This window comes from Ciona robusta, chromosome 12 (assembly GCF_009617815.1).
Source record: "Ciona robusta chromosome 12, ASM961781v2".
Taxonomy (NCBI): domain Eukaryota; kingdom Metazoa; phylum Chordata; class Ascidiacea; order Phlebobranchia; family Cionidae; genus Ciona; species Ciona robusta.
In genome coordinates, this window is record NC_143246.1 from 3,163,627 (window position 1) to 3,182,907 (window position 19,281).

At 30.1% G+C, this 19,281-nt stretch overlaps 1 protein-coding gene across 2 annotated transcripts in view; it reads right to left on the bottom strand.

Annotated features, from left to right (window-relative positions):
• Positions 1-5,578: 5,578 nt before the first annotated feature.
• Positions 5,579-19,281, bottom strand: part of LOC149726838 (cadherin-23-like) — a 46,849-nt gene continuing 33,146 nt past the window's right edge. For both annotated transcript variants that reach the window (XM_089890467.1, XM_089890468.1), the window contains 22 exons: positions 19,124-19,269; positions 18,660-18,777; positions 18,375-18,487; positions 17,871-17,976; positions 17,633-17,796; positions 16,893-17,054; positions 15,529-15,829; positions 14,616-14,830; positions 14,162-14,338; positions 12,535-12,639; positions 12,157-12,280; positions 10,961-11,067; positions 10,643-10,793; positions 10,269-10,414; positions 9,179-9,294; positions 8,913-9,035; positions 8,611-8,697; positions 8,337-8,399; positions 7,161-7,346; positions 6,744-6,860; positions 6,469-6,601; positions 5,579-6,174 (listed from right to left, as the gene is read on the bottom strand). In XM_089890467.1, the coding sequence (XP_089746593.1) occupies positions 5,989-6,174; positions 6,469-6,601; positions 6,744-6,860; positions 7,161-7,346; positions 8,337-8,399; positions 8,611-8,697; positions 8,913-9,035; positions 9,179-9,294; positions 10,269-10,414; positions 10,643-10,793; positions 10,961-11,067; positions 12,157-12,280; positions 12,535-12,639; positions 14,162-14,338; positions 14,616-14,830; positions 15,529-15,829; positions 16,893-17,054; positions 17,633-17,796; positions 17,871-17,976; positions 18,375-18,487; positions 18,660-18,777; positions 19,124-19,269 (3,146 nt within the window). In that variant the 3' untranslated portion in view covers positions 5,579-5,988. The remainder of the gene's footprint in view (positions 6,175-6,468; positions 6,602-6,743; positions 6,861-7,160; positions 7,347-8,336; positions 8,400-8,610; positions 8,698-8,912; positions 9,036-9,178; positions 9,295-10,268; positions 10,415-10,642; positions 10,794-10,960; positions 11,068-12,156; positions 12,281-12,534; positions 12,640-14,161; positions 14,339-14,615; positions 14,831-15,528; positions 15,830-16,892; positions 17,055-17,632; positions 17,797-17,870; positions 17,977-18,374; positions 18,488-18,659; positions 18,778-19,123; positions 19,270-19,281) is intronic.

Consider the following 19,281-nt stretch of genomic DNA (forward strand, 5'->3'; position numbering starts at 1 on the left):
ACAATGTTCTAAAAACTAATGTTAACAATTTTTTTTTAATAAAATTTAATTTTTTTATTGTTTAAAACAAGTAACTGTACAGTTTTAATTTAAACATTTTTTTGAATTCCTTTGGAAAACATGAAAAAATTGATTTTTTTTGTTTTTTTGAATAAAAATTGTAGTTGTATCGTTATGAACTTAAAATTTTGTTAATAAAATTTTGCAAAAAAAAAAAATGTTGTAAAAACCAATGTTAAAAATTTTTTTTTAATAAAATTTAATTTTTTTATTTTTTGGTATCTTTGTAAAATTTGCCTAATATCGAAGTGACATTGAGTGACAATACTGAGTCACTATTTTTGGTCCTCTGCTTGACTTAGTAAGCTACCTTTTTGCGTTGTGGGTCTTTATGAAATCGGAAAACGCGAACACCTTATCTGCTATTACTTAAGCAGTTTGGAGCTGCATGTCTACTCATGTTGGATTATAAATGTAGTAAAGAATGGCTCTGTAGATTCGTAGGTATGATTATATACTATTATGTAAACTTAGCTGATTGCTGCTAGTCTTAATCGCCAACGTAAAGTACCCTGTTAAACCCCACTGTACGCCGAAAACCCGTCAAAACATTAATTTACTTCACACTAATTCCTAGATTTAATATTATTTAACAAGATTTTTATTAGAAATTATATTTTAAATGTTGAAACAACCGCTATACGTGTTTTCTAGCTTTGTATCGCTTACAAGAAATAAATGAACACATGCCGACTATGCATTTGTATAGGCGATTCACGCTCTGTGTGCTCCGTAATGGCGGACACGAGCGGCGTTTCCAACTTGGTCTATACTAACATTGGTAAAAACTAATGTTAAAAACTTTTTTTTAAAAAAAATATTTTTTTTTTATTGTTTAAAACAAGTAACTGTACAGTTTTAATTAAAACATTTTTTCGAATTCCTTTGGGAAACATGAAAAAAATGATTTATTTTGTTTTTTGCATAAAAATTGTAGTTGTACTATTATGAACTTAAAATTTTTTCGAAAAAATTTTGCAAAACAAAAAAAAATGTTGCAAAAACTAATGTTAACATTTTTTTTTAAAAAAATTTTAATTTTTTTATTGTTTAAAACAAGTAACTCTACAGTTTTAAAAAAAACAGTTTTTTGAATTCGTTTGGAGAACATGAAAAAATTGATTTTTTGTGTTATTTTTTGCATAAAAGCTGTAGTTGTACTGTTATAAACTTAAAATTATTTCGAAAAATTTTTTTTAAAGTTTTACAAATTTTTGTTTTTATACTTGCAAATCAAATTCGAAAAAATGTTAACTTCAAAACATCACAATTACTTACTTGATGCAATAAAACAAAACAATCCTTTTTTTCATATTTTCCAAAGGAATTCAAAAAATGTTTTAATTAAAATTGTACAGTTACTTGTTTAAAGCAATAAAAAATTTAAATTTGATTTTAAAAAAATTTTAGATTAGTTTTTACAACAATTTTTTTTTTTGCAAACGAAAAATTTTTAACTTTAACCCTTTGGGGACGAGATATATTTTAACAAATTTTCATTTTTGACCGACTGTCACATATTGCTCTCTAGCGACACAGGTGTTTGTGCTGGCGAAATAAGATCAATTAGACTTTTGTTCTTTGGAAAAATTGCTACAAGATTGTATTTTGATTTTTTTGATGACGTCATCAAATTTTGAATGACGTCATCAGAAATCTTGTATTTATGTGTAATTTGGGTTTTTAGGTAAAAAATACATAAGGAATCTAGTGCAAAGTTGATTCCTGGTTTGTTTACTACCTAACTAAAATGATTGTTTGAATTGGTGACGTCAAAGGGGTCAATTACGTCACTTATAACCTGATGACGTCATTTTTTGAAAGTTCATTTTCGCTAAAATCGTAACAAAACTTGCCAAAACCGATTTATTATGAATGTAAAGGTAGAAACAACATGCAGAAGCAAAATGAAGTTAGATTATACACACAAAAACATAATTTATGTAAAAATTGCTTCAGAATACCTAAAAAAACTTGCAAAAACAGCTGACATAGCCGTTTTTACGCAAAACCACATTTTTAACCGGTAACTTAGACGGGGAAGCCCCAGAGCAACATAGAGATCAAATAAAATCGCTTTTATTGGACAGAATGACGTTAAAACCTTGATTTTTGGGCAGAATATAGACCATCTTCTTAAAAAATACATTACGGTTTTCAAATCAAGTTTGGTAAAAACTTTTAAATGCTATGATGCCTTTTTCAAACGTTATATTGGTGGATAATTCCTTCCTCTTTCAAATAAAACCAACTGTAAGAAATTTTACCTACCATAAACAAAATTATGAACTTTTATGTGAACACCTGTTTCAAAATGCATATTTGCACTACTCGTCCCTAAGGAGTTAAAGCAGTACAATTACCTTTTTTATGCCAAAAAAACAAGAAAATTCATTTTTTTTATATTTTCCCAAGCCATCCAAACAAATGTTTCAATTAAAACTGTACAGTTAGAAGTTTTAAGCAATGAAAAAATAAAATTTAAAAAAAAATTTACAGTAGTTTTGTTTATTTTTTTTTTAATTCCAAACCGAATTTGAAAAAAAAGGTGTTTTAAATAAAACTGTACAGTTGCATATTTTTAGCAATAAAAAAATAAATTTTCATTTTTAAAATAAGATTTTTAATCAGTTTTAACAAAGATCTTTTTTTAAACTTGAAAATCGAATTCGAAAAAAATATTTCACTCCAATTACTTTTTTTATGTTGCATAAAACAAAAAAAACAAACATTTTTTTCATGCTTTCCAAACGAATTAAAAATATATTTTAATTAAAACTGTAGAGTTACCTGTTTTAAGCAATATATTATAATTTTTTATTAAAATTGCAAAATAGTTATAATTTTTATATTCCTTTTTGCATTTATTTTACTGCAAACCGAAATCGAAAAAAGTTTAACTTCAAAACAGTAGAATTACTATTTTTATTCAAAATAAAACAAAAATAAATTTATTGTTCATATTTTCTAAAGAATTTAAAAATAATGTGTTAATTAAAATTGTACAGTTACGTGTTTAAAATTATAAAAAAATCAAATTTTATTAAAAAATATTTTTTAACATTAGTTTTTACAACAATTGTTTTGGCAAACTGTATTCGAAAAAGTTTTATTTTCAAAACAGTATAATCAATTACTTTTTTTTTACAAAAAAAACAAAAAAACAATTTTTTTATAATTCTCAAACGTATTCAAAAAAATGTGTTAATTAAAATTGTACAGTTACTTGTTTAGAGCAATGAAAAATTAAAATTTCATTAAAAAAAGTTTTTAACATTAGTTATTACAACAATTATTTTTACAAACTAAATTCGAAAAAAATTAAACTTCAAACCAGTACAATTACCCTTTTTTATGCAAAAAAAAACAAAAAAATCATCTTTTCATATTTTCCAAAGGAATTCAATAAAATATTTTATTTAAAACTATAGAGCTACTTGTTTGCACCAATAAAAAATTGAAGTTTCATTAAAAAAAGTTTAAAAAAAAATTTTTTTCTAAAACATTTTTTTTTGCGAATCGGATTCGAATAAATTTTATCTTGAAAAGAGTACAATTACTTTATTATCCAAAAAAAACAAAAAAATCTTTTTTTTTCATGTTTCCCAAACGAATTCAAAAAACAAGGTTTTAATAAAACTGTACAGTTACTTGTTTGAAGCAATAAAAAATTAATATTTTATTAAAAATATTTTTTAGATTAGTTTTTACAGCAATTTTTTTTGCAAACAGAATTTGAAAAAATTTTAACTTCAAAGCAGTGCAATTACTTTTTTTATGCAAAAAAAAAAGCAAAAAAAATCATTTTTTATATTTCCCAAAGGAATTCAAAAAAAAGGTTAAAATTGTACAATTACTTGTTTAAAGCAATAAAAAATTTAAAAATTAAAGAAAAAACATTTTATAGATTAGTTGTTACAATTTTTTTAATTTCCAAACCGAATTCGAAAAAATTCAAATAGTTGTTTTAAATAAAACTGTACAGTTGCATAATTTTAGCAATAATAAAATAAAATGTTATTTAAAGAAAAAGTTTTTTAGTAAGTGTTTACAATGATTTTGCAAATCGAAAGAAGTTGAAAATCGAATGCGAAAAAAAATTAACTTCAAAACAGTACATTTACTTTTTTATGTAAAATAAAACAAAAAAACACTTTCTTTTATGCTTTCCAACGAATTCAAAAAAAATGTTTTAATTAAAATTGTACAGCTACTCTATTTTAAGCAGTATAACATGAATTTTTTTATTAAAATTGCAGAATAGTTTTAATTTTTACTTTACTTTTTACATTTATTTTAATTTCAAACCGAATTCGAAAAAAGTTTAAATTCAAAACAGTAGAATTACCATTTTTATGCAAAAAAACAAAAATAAATCTAATTTTTTATATTTTCCAAGGGATTTCAAAAAATGTTTTAATTAAAACTGTACAGTTACTTGTTTGATGTCATAAAAAAATAAAATTTTATTAAACAAATTTTTTTTTACATTAGATTTTACAACAATGTTTTTTGCAAACTGTCTTCCAAAAATTTTTACTTTCAAAACAGTATAATTAATCACCTTTTTAATGCAAAAAAAAACAAAAAAAATTTTTTTTTATATTTTCCAAACTTTAAAAAAAATGTTTCTGTAAAGTTACTCGTTTCTATAAAGTTACTCTATAAAGTTACTCGTTTGAAGCAATAAAAAATTAAAATTCTATTAAAATGTTTTTTTACATTAGTATTTACAACATTTTTTTGCAAATCGGATTCGAATAAAATTTATCTTGAAAAGAGTACAATTACTTTTTTATCCAAAAAAGCAAAAAAATCTTTTTTTTTCATGTTTCCCAAACGAATTCAAAAAAAACTATTTTTATTAAAATTGTACAGTTCTTTGTTTGAAGAAATAAAAAATTAAAATTTTATCAAAAAAAATTTTTTATTAAAGTTTTTACAACAATTTTTTTTTTCAAACCGAATTCTAGAAAAATTTAACTTCAAAATTTTTCATGGTTTCCAAACGAATTTTAAAATATGTTTTAATTAAAATTGTAGAGTTACTTGTTTAAAGCAATAAAAAATTAAAATTTTATTAAAAAATATTTTTTACATAAGTTTTTACAACATTTTTTTTTCGAAGTGTAAACCATTTTTTTTACTTCAGCGGTTTTAAAACTCATTTTCTTAAAAGATGTTTCGTATTATGAAATCTTGATGGTACTTTTATTAGATCATATTTATAAGCATTTTTATCAATACACAAATTTTAATTCTTTGTTGGTATGTCCTTTTAAACGAGGCACAACTTTCTAAAATAGAACCAACTGTTATGACTTCAGAATTTGTTCTGCCGCATAAAGAAGAATAAACATCCCTTTTTTACTGTGCTAAGTTGCAAAGACGCCATTAAATGTCTAAACACACCTAAATTTGACTTTCACATATTACCAACGACGCTGAAATGTATTTCTTGCGGAAATTGACGCCATCCATCGCTTTCGATTAAAGATGGAAATAAAGCCAAGAGGAAAACAGCGAAGACAAGTTTATTGGTAACCAAGTTGCAACACGAACATCACATCTCCTTTACAGTTACTCTTTTGAAAAACTTAATAAAACAAATTAGAAGAAAACTAAGGGACTTTATTCGCTTACAATAATTGAAAATGATATATTTAATTACATTTAAACAGAAAACCAAGCGTAATAAGAAAAAAAATCACAAAGAGGGCAATGTAACGAGTAATTAAGTTTAAAATACACGGGCCTCAAATTACAACCGCAAATCAACTAGCAAAGTTTATAAAAATTATTAATGAAAGCATTGCAAACTAGAAATAATATAATTAATGACTTAAGGCTACAAGAGTTAAAATGAAAAAAATCAGTTTTGACATCTTTTTAAATATTACACTTTAAGAAAGATAGGATTATTTGAAATTACAGTGCAGTATTACCATTGGCCACTTCATCATCAAAAATGAAGGTTAAGTTCTCACCCCCCATACGACGGTTAGCTGCATTTAAAGCAGCTGCTAGTTGAGCGTTGTTGGCCCCTCCCTTTGGGTCAAAATCGATGTCGAATTGGTTGTCGACTGGTTCATCTTCCTCTTGGTCCAGATTTTCCTAGTAAAATGTTGTCGACAAATATCATTTTTATCTTTACCCGACAGACCAATGGTAAGTTACAATACAGGTGGCCTTTTGTGCATCATATTTGATAGCTTCATTATTTGATACCATGTGCCAGCTTAAAAGTTATAAGATATGGAAATTGTGACTGTTAAACTAAAAAAAACAATACTAGTCACAACATTTCAAAAATAATGAACACATAGAACGTTTTTAAATAAAGTAATAAATTATTGTGATCAAAATTAAAGGGAAATGCTAAATATTTGTGTAATTTTAGTACCATACCCCAATGGCGCTGTCATTACTTTCAACTGCATTATCATCAATACTATCATCATCATCATCGTCTCTGCTTTCTCGTGTTAACTGCCAGTCAAGTTGTATGCCTTGCTGTGATTCTTTTATTTCGTGCAACGGACTGAAAATAATAAAGGATATTTTTATATTAAAGACAATTTCCATGTTATTTAGGTTTATCTTGACATAGTGACATAAAGATTGAAAACAAAATTATTATAAACAATTATAGTATTGAATTAAAATTAAGGTATAAAACGTACTTGCTGTTAAAGACATTTGTGTTTGGAACATGACTTGAACCACGACCTTCTTGTATATCTTCCATGTCATGACTTGTTTGTTCTGCAGCTTCCTTTACTTTTAGTTTCCGTTTGTAGCTGCAAAATGTTAAGAAAACTGTGAAACATGAGTATTTATTTATTATTATTAAAAATATATTATAGTACACTACTGTACAAAAATTAGAAAGAGATGTTTGTTTTGTTTTATTTTTACAACATCAATATTAGTAGACAAAAATAAATTTATGTAAGTAATCAAACACCAGTCAAATGAATTAGGTGATTGACAATTAAAATTAATAAAAACTAAAAGTTTGCAACTTTAAAAATAAAAGTGACCAGTGCTGGTTGGAAATTTGCTAGTAGAACTACTTTAGATTCATAAAATACTGATACCTTTGTCTCATGCAGCAGATGGCAATGGTAAAAATTACAATTGCAACACCAAGAACAGCTCCAAGTATAATTGCAGTCGCTTTCAAATAATCTTCAGTCCGATCAACTTCCTCAGTGGCAACTTCACCGTTTCCCACTATTCCATATTCACCCAAAACAGGATAGCTCTCTTTTTGTCCGAGAATTCTAGAAGTAAAACTAGGGTTAAGATTTTGAATAATGAACCAGAATTTCTGATTTTGATTGGATTTTCGTAATATCACTAAGAACTCACTGAGTTAATTTAACTCAATCACAGAATATTGAACATTTTTGTGTTTGTGATTTTCAATCATCGCTCTGGCAATAATCATTAGTTCTCAGGTGGAAAAAAAGTTTATACCACGGATGACTTTTAGTGATAACTTGTATTTATATGACTTGAACACAACCTATTATTCGCAAGTGTGTGGCCTAAGCTTGCAAACATAAACGGATATAGTAGTGTAGCGGTTGACCGTGCCTCGAGTGCAGATATATATTATAGTTTACCCAAGTTTACTTAAAGATTGAATATTAAACAGCCGCGTTCCGTAACCATAACATCTGCGTAGCTGTGTTTATAGTTGATCAACACATCTAGCGTTTTTCAGCGAGTACAGGGAACTATCTGCCGGCCTGTTTGCGAACTAAGGCCACTTTTCAGTGTAAAACGTTCTTTTCTCTTTGCTTTGGCACACATGTTTTATTCTATAAAAGCCCTCCTATTTTCTGTGTTGGAACGACAGTAGGAGCTCTCCTAAACTCTTACTGTCTTCACGACTGTCGTAGCCTGCTGCAGATTTTCCTTATACGATGGAACATCGCCCTAACCGCCGTGAGTTGATGCTCACCACGAAGCTATTGCTGTTGAAATAGGTCTGACAAGGACCTCCAACAAGTGTTATGTTGAGATGGGTGCGAGCTTGAATCTTCTCGAGTAGTTTAAAAATGTAGTTTGAATATGTCGTGTTAGATGATCACTAATACAAATGAACTAGGTAAAGTCTGTAAAATTCTGCTCAAGTTGGGTAAAAATTTTAGCACAACTCTGGTGTGCAGTCAAGTGGAACCACACATTTATAGAATACAAAATGAATGAATGTTCATGGATTCAAAGAGGTAGAAGGTTGATATTACTCTAGACAAGTAACTTACGCAATTATTTCCTGCTTTGGAATGAGATAAGTTCCGTTCTTCGCATGGAAGTATATGTCGGATCTTAATTAAAATAAATGTGAATTCGACGAGCGGTAATAAATAAAAAAGGTAAAATTATGTTAAATACTTAAATAACATGGATCCTTATTCTATACCGACTGTGCCGGCTACTTTTTCAGTTAAGTCACAACTAAATTGTATCTAAAAGCATTTACCAAATAAAACCATAAAAACAAAGTCAAAAGGATTTACTTCTGTAAAAATAACTTACTCTGCCTCTTGGTAAAGTGAGTTTTGTTTGTTGTGTTGAATGACTTTATCTAAGTATACCTTTGCATGCAACAGTGCTTCCATGTCTCTAAATTAGAAGAAACCCAATGATTATTACATACTAATAATTTTAAGAAACATGTTTAGTAAGTGGTGAACAATAATATAAGACAAACTTGATTTTTCGCTTCAACTTAAACAAAAGTTGTGTAAAGCTTTTACAAAAATAAAGTTGGCTTAAAGGATTTTTTAGCCAAATAAAAGGCCCTGATAATTACATTAAAAAAACGTGTTATTACTCACGCAACAAATTCATCTTCCATGGATTCAAATTCGGAAGGTGTATATCTCGAATACAAAATCACCGTTTCATCTGCTTTTACGATTCCAATACTCACCGTTGTCTCTGCCACATGTTTTAAATTACTGTTGAAGCAAAAAAATGGGGGTAAGCTGAACAGAGTGTAATTCAGTTGCAAACCATGTATGTTGTTTACGTATTTACTACATTAACTAAAACAATATTGAGATAATGGATGGTTGATGGATTTTGCTGTTTTAAAGCTCACCTATCAGTTGCCCTGATGATCAACTCATATTTACCATCTTGATCACCATCAATGGCTGATGCAAGGTAAATATCACCCTTTGTATTGTCCCTGGAAGGTTGAATTCCAAATGTACCCTATAAATATTTTAATGACGAATATATGATAGTAGAAACCTAATAGTATAATCATCATCACTTGTTTATGTTTGTATTGCAGGGAAACTTAATATATATAGCACACATATGTTTTATTTTACATCCTATGCAGTACATTCATTCAACTTGTACCCACTTCCAGTTACCAAATATGAAACTTTGTGGGTGGTTGTATTTTATTTTTCCTATACCTTTCTTTATTGAAGCCAATTTAAACAACCTTTTAATGACTACTAGCTTAGGGCAAATTGTCATTAAGGAGCCTGGCACAATGTTTTTTCCTGGTTGTGCATTTTTTTCCAGAAAACAAAGTATAATGCTTACTAATACTAATACTAAAATAACAACTAGTTTTTGAAATTTAGTTTTTAATTTATAAGTTATGACTGTTTAAAAAATTAGATTTCAAAACTGTCAAATACGTCACCAGTGGGCACTGTGATGTCACAATACAATATTTTGTTAGTGGAAAAAATGTGGTCTATTTGTTCTTTGTAAAAATAGACAAACGTTTTTAATACGTTTTTAATATGCTTTTATTCTATGTGGGTCTTGGTAAAGACCTGGGATTTAGGCTAGATCCTGCTTTTTACCCCAAACCTTTTTTACCCAGGCCAGTGTGACTTTGTCTTAGACCTCATCCCTGACAAAGTCCTTGACTCCGACCTGGACCAAGTATCGCCACAGTGTCCTGGCTTACAATTTATAAAACCCACTAATGACTACTGGGTCGTAGCAATGTTCATTAAGTGGCTTGCCAAAGTAAGTGCTCTAGCAATGAAGCCACAACCCCAGTTTAATAAGACCTCTTGTTGTACAACTAAACCGCATATGTTACATAACTATTCATTAACACTTTGACTGTAATGTATGAAGTTTAGTAAAAAAAATGATATATTAAAAATTGAAAACAAATAACAGATCAAGTTATTTAGGGAACAGGAATATTTTACCGATCTGTTAAATGAATTTCCATGTAAAACCCACATACTGCTCTTTATTGAGTAAGTGGGAACTTCTGCTAGTCCAGTATCAATGTCAGTTGCCCAAACTTGAATAATTGTAATATCAGGATCAGGTTGTGTGTCAAACGGAACATCTGAAACAAATTTGTAGCAAAACAGATTTTCTTACATGTTTTTGCCTAAACTGCCAAATTACATTATAAAAACAAAGCAATACGTTTGAGCTTTTAATATATAAGTTGAGAGTCATGTAGCTACCGCATGCAGAAAAAAAAACAATCACAATATGTATTTTAACTGTGACTTTTGTAGCTCTACGATAAAAAGAAGAGATGATAATAAAAATTGCAAAATAAAAATACCAGTTTCATAAATTTCCTTGGTAAACACTGGAAGATTATCATTGATATCTGTGATGGTACATATTACATGTAGTAATGAATTATCATCTGGATTCCATGCAATATTTTTTCTCTGTCTGTTGTTTGCTAAGTATTCAGGATCATTAGATGCCTGGCAAAAAAGATTTTTCAGTTCAATTATAATCCTGTCTAAATACTATTTTGGGGTTTTGATATTAATTTAGGTTTAGTTTATTTTATTGTGTTCTGGTGACAATTAGTAAATTAGTATAAATATTTTAATTAAAATTTTGTCGAAAAAAAAATCTGATATTTTACCTTAACTATTAAATCATATGAATCATTTTGTTCATGATCGAACTTGATCAATGTAGTCAGGAATCTGGTTTCCTTATCAAGACTAAAGTTACCGACTCCTGTGCCACCTGCAGATAGAATATGTTGCAAAACATTTCCTGCTACTATTGTGGGCAAATGTGTCCTCGGGCGAGGACACTTAACAGCAATTGCTCCAAAATTAAGGGCAATTGCTCTAATGCAGGCGTGCCCAACCTTTTTTGACCCAAGATCTACTTTTCAACTAACCAACTGCACGCGGTCTACCAGCTAGCGTCAACGTATGCCGAAATATCTCTTGTATGCGTTTATCCCCTGTATAAGCAACTGCAGCGGTTCAATGAACCATGCTCATGGTTTTAACTTATCAGCAACAAAACTACTTTAATTACTACACAAATTTCGTTACCAAAACTAACTAAACTGTAACAAACGAAATACGTCACACATACAATTGTTGCGTCACACCTCACACGTCATCTTTAGCGGAGCTTAGTTGTGTTTTTGCAGGAAAATCCCTCTCATAGTCCCGTGTACCGTTCTAAAGTGCTGCTCCTGATTTGCTTTTTTGCCCTACGCTACCGTTGCATATTAAACAAACAGGCTTTGAATACGAATAAACAGGAAAAAATAATCGTCCTCCTATTTAGCGATAAAATGATAGGTCTTGGCTCGTTATCTCTCTGCCATGCTACTAACGTTTGTTGCGATGGCTTGTCAAAAGTCGGAAAGGATAAAAATTTTGGGGAATATAGCCAAAAATACTTAGTTTGAAGCACAGAGAGTTGGGCACGCCTGCTCTAATGTGTTCCCTCTTATGGGTTGTCTGAATTGTCAGCCATACAATTAAAAAAATAATAATAATCACCCACAAAGTTGTGGTAAGTGGGCACAGGGTGTATTAAACAAAACACCTGTGTTATAACAAATTGCATTTGCCAGCTATGAGAGGATAAAGCAAGTATCATTTATTTATTCAATCTACAAAAACTGGTTCAATTTGCAAAAATCATATGTTTTTCGTACATATTAATAATTTAAAGTTGACATACACCAAGATAATGATAGCATCCAGTTTTGTACTCATCTAAACATTTGATTCATTGTTGGTAGTTAGTTTCGCCCTCACTCTACTCAGTAATTTATATAGAAGATAAATTCATCAAACATAGGCTTACCAACTATAAAATAATAGTTTTGTGTATTTTCTGGCAAATCCTTATCTTGTGCCCCAAGTACAGGGATTTCAATTGTGAACGGACTTTTCTCCTCTTCAACAGATATGAATTGAGTGTTGCTGTCCTGTATGATATCATTACATGTATTTAAAGCAATTAAATTTATTATTTATATGCACAGCTTATGTGGTAGGTTCACATACAACCTATGACGTTTTGCCATTTACAAGAATGAAACTTGGTGGGCGATTGTTTTACAAAATGAGTGCCAATTTAGGCATCCTAAGTGATCTCCTGGTAGAAAAATAAAGTGTCTTGCCCAACGACACTTATGCCCACAATGACAGAAAATAATAAAACACACAAATTTATAATTACAGGAAGGTAGAAGGGTGGATTATCATCGACATCTGTAACTACAATGATAAGTTGAGTTTCTTCGGAGCGAGGGGGGTTTCCTCCATCCTCCGCCATAATGTTAAGCTTTTGAATAAACAAATAAAACATAAGTGACAGCTTAATAAAGTCTACACCCTACTTTGTTTTAACTTGTACATTTTAGCTAAGCTCAAAGAAAAAGAAAAGTAGAAGTTATAAAGATATTATTCTTAACACTGTTCTAATTTCAGGACATAAAGATAAAAAAGTTTAAATTTTTATTTACTTAATACAATCGAGTGGGCGAAGATGGGACACTTTGTCAGGCAAGACTTTTTTATTGTCCTTTTACGGACCACCATTTAATGATAATCAGAAAAAATAACGTTACAGAATTATTCTACAGTATTATCACGACTTTATAAAAACACTTGTCAAAGCCGATTACAGTTTTTATTATTAAAAAAATATGTTAAATAGAAACAGCATTTTTTACCTTTTACTAAATTTAAATGCTCACTAAATCATAGTAAAGCCGAAGAAATTTCGTAGTTTGCGAGTGTAAACGATTAAACTAGTTTCATAGATTCATAAAAACTTGAATATTTGGAACATACTTGAATATTTCCTGATTTTGTCTCGTGCAACTAGTTTCAGTTGTGTGAAAAAAACTGAGATATAAACATGGGGAAAATGAGTTTTGTAGGTTTTTATCAGACCTGCTTTAGGTTTGCTTATACCCTATGGATAATCTAAAGATAATATATAAAATATATATTTTAAATTTAGACATTTCCGTTTGATTTTATGAAAAGTGGTCTAGGCAAAAAACAATGTGTAGTATTGCTGAATTTGTATCAAAATTGTAAACTGTATTAGTTATTATTAACTTCTGTTATTAAACGGTAATATGCGTTTCAGGATACAATCTATATCAATGGATTTTTATCAATTCTTTGTACTTTGTAGGATACAATATTTATTAATTGATGTTCAAACATTACCCATTATTGTTTAAACAATACCAATTTTCATGCAATGATATAATGTAGGTAACATGTCATAAATTATAGCGGTAGCCGGTAGAGCAAGGAAAAGAATGTTTAAACTTGATTTTCAAAGCGTACAGTATAGTTTCGTGTTATTTACATGTATACCTAATAATAAATTCATTTACTAATCAAAATTAACAAGGATTTTAAACTTTCCTGTCTTACCCTGTCTGTTTTTAAACTTGTAAAATTACACCTGTCGTGCGAATCGTTAAATAACTCCTTGTGTGTTTTAATATATTTTTTTGGATTGTTGTCTATTAATAAAGGAATGATAGTACTAATTCGTGGTATGACCCAGAAAACTATTCTTTTATTTTGGAATTATTGGTCAATATGTGTTTAAGTGTCCCATCTTTCCCCACTGTACTATAGAAAACTTTTTAATAAAAAGTGTAATAAATTATATACATAAACACATGTGTCTCAATTAATACATTTTATTTTCGGCCATGCTTTGTTTAATTCATGGTTTTCCAAATAAGTTTATTTATGGCATATTTTAGTACTGTCCATATGTTGTTATCCCCAGTCTTTTTATACTTTTCTTTATAAATCATTTAATTACAATGTACCGCATATCTCTCAGTTGTCTCTCTGTCCATGTTGCTTAGTAGAGTAATATTCCCACTTTCATAACCAATTTGAAAATTGTCCAAGTTGTTAAGGAGAATGAAGTGAACATGACCGTTTTCTCCGCGGTCCTTGTCTGATGCTATGACTTGGAATACTAGTTCTTGGGTTGGTGAGTTCTTAAAATGTTGAAGATTTATTATATTATGATAGTAAGGTATGATCAAATTAAATCTTTAAATTCAAAGCATAATTTCCTTGTGGAAATCCCAATCACATTGCTTGTAACTCTCTGTAACTAAACCCAATATTCTTATTTTATGATCTGTAGCTTAAAGAATGTCAACTTTAAATTGCTGTATTTAAATTATTGGTTTTTAGTTTGCGGCTGTTGACTGTCAAATGAGGGAAAAACTGGAAAATCAACAAAATCCCTTTAACTAATAAAGTAGTTACCTCCGCCAAAAAGATTTCTTGACCAAATTCAATGTTCTGAAACTCGGGAAAGTTAATGTTTGCATCAATTACATCAATTTGCATTTGACACATAGAGGACAATGGTACAGTACCATTATCAGTAGCATTGATAGTAAGAAGATATTTGCTTTCCTTATTTCTTATGCTTTTGAGTAGTGCAACTTCACCACTACTTTCAGATATTCTAAAATGTCCTAAAAACAATAAAAAAAAATCAATTTAAAATTCAATTAAAATTTGTAACTTATACTGTTAAAAGAATGGCCACCATTGCCGAAATTTACAATAGAAGCTTTAGTTAGTTCTCTTAAAGTTATGTAACAGTTTGTTATCTCTCATGTGTCTCCTGTTAATGTTTATCTTCTGATTTCAAGCTGTTGCGCAGCGCTAAAAAGGCTTTCCCAAAAAAACATCAAACCAAGTTGTTTAACCCAGAAATTAGGTTTTAGCATATATTCTTAATATGCCACTGTAAAGTATTGCTTTCTAGGGACAGAGGTTTTTATCGAAAATAAAAGCATATATTCTTAGTATGCCTGCATCGAAACCAAAGTGACCCCGGTTCAATGCTCAACGGTGATACTAACACTGATCGGTGTAAGTGTCCTTGGGCAAGACATTTAACAGACATTGCTCCAACCTAGCGGTCACTAATGGGTTGTCCAAATGATACGCCATGCCAAAAATAAAAACTATACACCTAGTTAAAAAGTGTGGTAACTCATAAGCACACAAGGATAAAAAAAATCTGAGTCTGACTGCAATGCAGTGTTGCGGCACCGTTTGCAAGACTTAAATGGGCTTTCCAGGTGTTAGGGTAATGGGCCAAATCTAGCCTAAGTCCCAGGTTCTTTACAATGACCTCACCCACAAAAAATAAAAAAAAAGCTACCATCATCATTTCCGCCCACAATGGAATATTTAATCTTGCTGTTTTCCCCAACATCCAAGTCTTCTGCACTGACTGTACCAACTGAATCTCCAACCTCCCCATCTTCACGGAAGGACACACGATAAATATCCTGAGTGAACTGTGGTGGACAGTCATTAAAGTCATCAATCTTTATTTTTACTTCTACAGTTGTTTTATGCGATCCAGTTTGGCCACGGTCATCACTGGCTTCCACAGTTAGCACATATTCAGCTTTAGCTTCACGGTCAAAGTTTTTACCTTGTGCAACTGTAATTTCTCCCTGTTTTTAAATTGTAGTATTAGATTGTTACCAAAATCTACCAAACGTTCCAGAAGATACGTTAAATATTCTAGAATAAATTGTTGTAGAGATTGTTGGTAAGTATAAAATAGCAAGGCCATTAAATACAAATGCCCATTTAGGCTTTACTGCATCCCATGTATTTTAATACAATGCTTAAAATCTGTGACTGTGTTGGTGTGTTAAATCACACCTATTTTACCTTAACAACAAATTTGCTAATTGAAAGATTTATCCCATACATTTTGAACCCTATCTTTAAATGTTGTTTTTAACCTTTCTAACCCGCCCCTAAACCAGAGGTTAGAGGTTCAGCTCGCCGCTGCTATCCTCGAGAGAGCATATTTCCTTGGACAAGACACAGAAATTGTTCAAATCCAGTGTTTACTAATGACATGTCTAAAAAAACCAATCACCCACAAAGATGCAAATGTTGTAACTCTGGGGCATGAGGTGTATCAAACATCAGTGTAATGTGTTATAACTTATAATTGTTGTTTTCCCATTATATAATTGTGTTTTTTCCCCGTAAGGAACTAAATTCAAGCTAGGCTACATGTGCCTTAAAAACCATGAAATGTAAAACATTTTAAACAATTATCAATAATTCAAGTTTACATGATATATTAAACACAACAAAAAACAGTAAAGTATAATACAAAAATATTTTTGTGTGTCATAAACACATCCAGAAACCACATGGGCAATGACCCAAAAAAAGCTGAAAACTCCCTGATATAAAGTGGTCGTGAATTAACATTTGTTTGCAGATTCAATATATATTTCTTTGCCTGTCATTATAATTATAAAATTCCCTAATTGTTTTGTATATACTTACCGTTACTGCAAAAAAAGAAATGTTTGGATCATTTACTGTGAATATGATGTTAATACTTGGTTAACAAAATATATTTTCCATAAACGCATTATTAGATTTGTGTTATGTCCTGTAGCAGTTTGTTTGTAAAAGATACACAATGTTTTGTTAAAACAATGGGATCAATATTAATATAAAAAAAAACCATCACACAAAAAGACCTACAGTGGTATGGTTCATGGCAAACTGACTGTAGTCATCTCCTCTGATAATGGTATACATGATTTCACCAAATCCTTTTTCCAAAGAGTCTAAATCATCTGCATGAACTGTAATCACGTGATCAGGGAATTGCACAGTCTCTGCTATTGCTGTAGAGTAATTTGTCTGAAAAGCAATCACATTTTTATTTTATAAGCATTTGAATATTCTTTAGTGGCAGGGCAATTTAGTGTTATAACATAAAGGATTTTATACAGCTCAAAACACTTATGAGTTAAACATGCAACTTTGTTGGATATCATATCCAATTTTTACCAGAGCCATAGAAATACTGGGTAGTCCAACCCATTGTTACATAAAACGCAAATTGAACATCAATTTGTGTCCAAAATGATATGGTAGGTATGGGGTAAATGCATGGTTTTCAATAATTAAAAGGAAAACTTGAACTTAAAAACATCTTTAAAGGTTGGAAAGTAGTTTAAACTCATTGCAAAATTCAACGCTTTTGGACACACAATAAAGGCAGTTGGACTAACCTGTGTTTCTATGACCGTGGTTTTAACAATTAATTTTTTTTCATGAACACACACCTACAAAAGCTCCAAACCAGGTATGCTCTAATTAAGAGGTTAACCGTTCAGTCACTGTGCTACAGGTCCCAAAAATGTTTAAAATAATTTAGACAAGTGCAAAATGAAAAACAGAATCAATTCAAAAATTTTTATACTTTTAAATACTACCTGTGTATAGATTGGAGAATTGTCATTTATGTCGTTAATTTTAACTGCCACCACAATGCTTGTAAACCTTGGTGATGGTATCCCCTCGTCAGAAGCTACAATAGTGATGTTTAAAACATCACCAACTGTTTCCCGATCAATCACTTTTAATGTGGATAGCTGACCTAGAATTTAAAAACACCAGATAAAACACAACAATGCCTACATACTCCATATACAAAAGTTTATGCTTTTATACCTTTGGTTGGGTTGGTGTTGCTGAGGGTAAAATAGTCTGAGTAATTTCCAGTCACAGTGTAAGTCACAGTCCCATTATCACCTTTATCAGGATCTGTTGCTGTAACCTGCATACAACCATAAAGTATGAAAGAAACATAAATAAATCAATGGATAAGTTTACCTTTTTTATTCCCATACAGTGGGGAAACAACAGTTGTCAAAACACATGTCTCCTATTATGTAAACTGTCTGCATCTTAGTTACATTTTATGTAGTTGGTTTAATTTTCTTTTATTTTTATGGCTTACAATTTTGGAAACCACTCAGCTGGGCCAATTTCTCTAAATGTCTGCCCAAGAACACTTACGGGTACAGTAGTGTTAATGTCAAACCTAACTTTCACCGGCTGTTGTCTAGAGGCAACCACTGAGACACAGTGCCGAACAAATATGATTGCATCACGGCGGACATTAATCACACTTTGTGATCAAAATTTTTAGACCGAAGTCGACATTTTACACACCTGACCAACAAATGCAGAAGCTTCTACACCTTCATTCACTGAAAAACTTTGTGGAGTCGATATAAATACAGGAGAATTGTCATTAATATCGAGAACTAGAATCGATATCGTTTCTGCAAAATGTAGTAAATTTTAGAACTGGGCAAACAGTTTTTAATTTGTTACAAACCAAAACTTATTGTTATCACATATGGGGAAAAGGTGTTTATCTTACTTCTTACTAGTATGCTTTAATCTTTAATGAAATCAGTGATAAGTTTAATCTCTTAGTCATTAATCGCTTACTTAGCGCATTTTGAGAGCCAAAAACATTTACAGCATTCATATCAATAACTTCAATTGTCAAAGTGAATCTTTCAATTGTTTCTCGATCCAGTTCTTTTATTAGACTGAGTACCCCAACCTAAATTTAGTTGGTATTAAAATAAAAAAAAATAAAAAATATGGACATATTACATTTAGGAATTTGTAATTCATTAAGTATCAAAATATAAAAATTAAAACATACTTAGAACAACTGCAATTAATCTACACCTGTGACAAGTATAATATAATATATACATTGACACTATAAGAACAGGCAAGACAAATGATCTTGTCTGTTAGTAGCTTATGTGTATTTATGTTTTTTCGGTTTGTGTGCATATTTCTGATTTTAAAATACTATTTACAAAACATGTTTACAATATTATATCAACTTCAGGATACACACCCTACCAAATGAGAGTCAGAAAAACAAACAATCATACCTCATGTATAGTATCTATGTTGAAATATCCATTACAATAAGAAGGTAATAGGTTGATTCCAGACTCATCTTCACATTCAACAGCGTTCAATGAAAAATTCAAATTATGGTCTTCATCAACATCTGTTGCATTTAGATGTAAAATCTCTGCAAAAATAT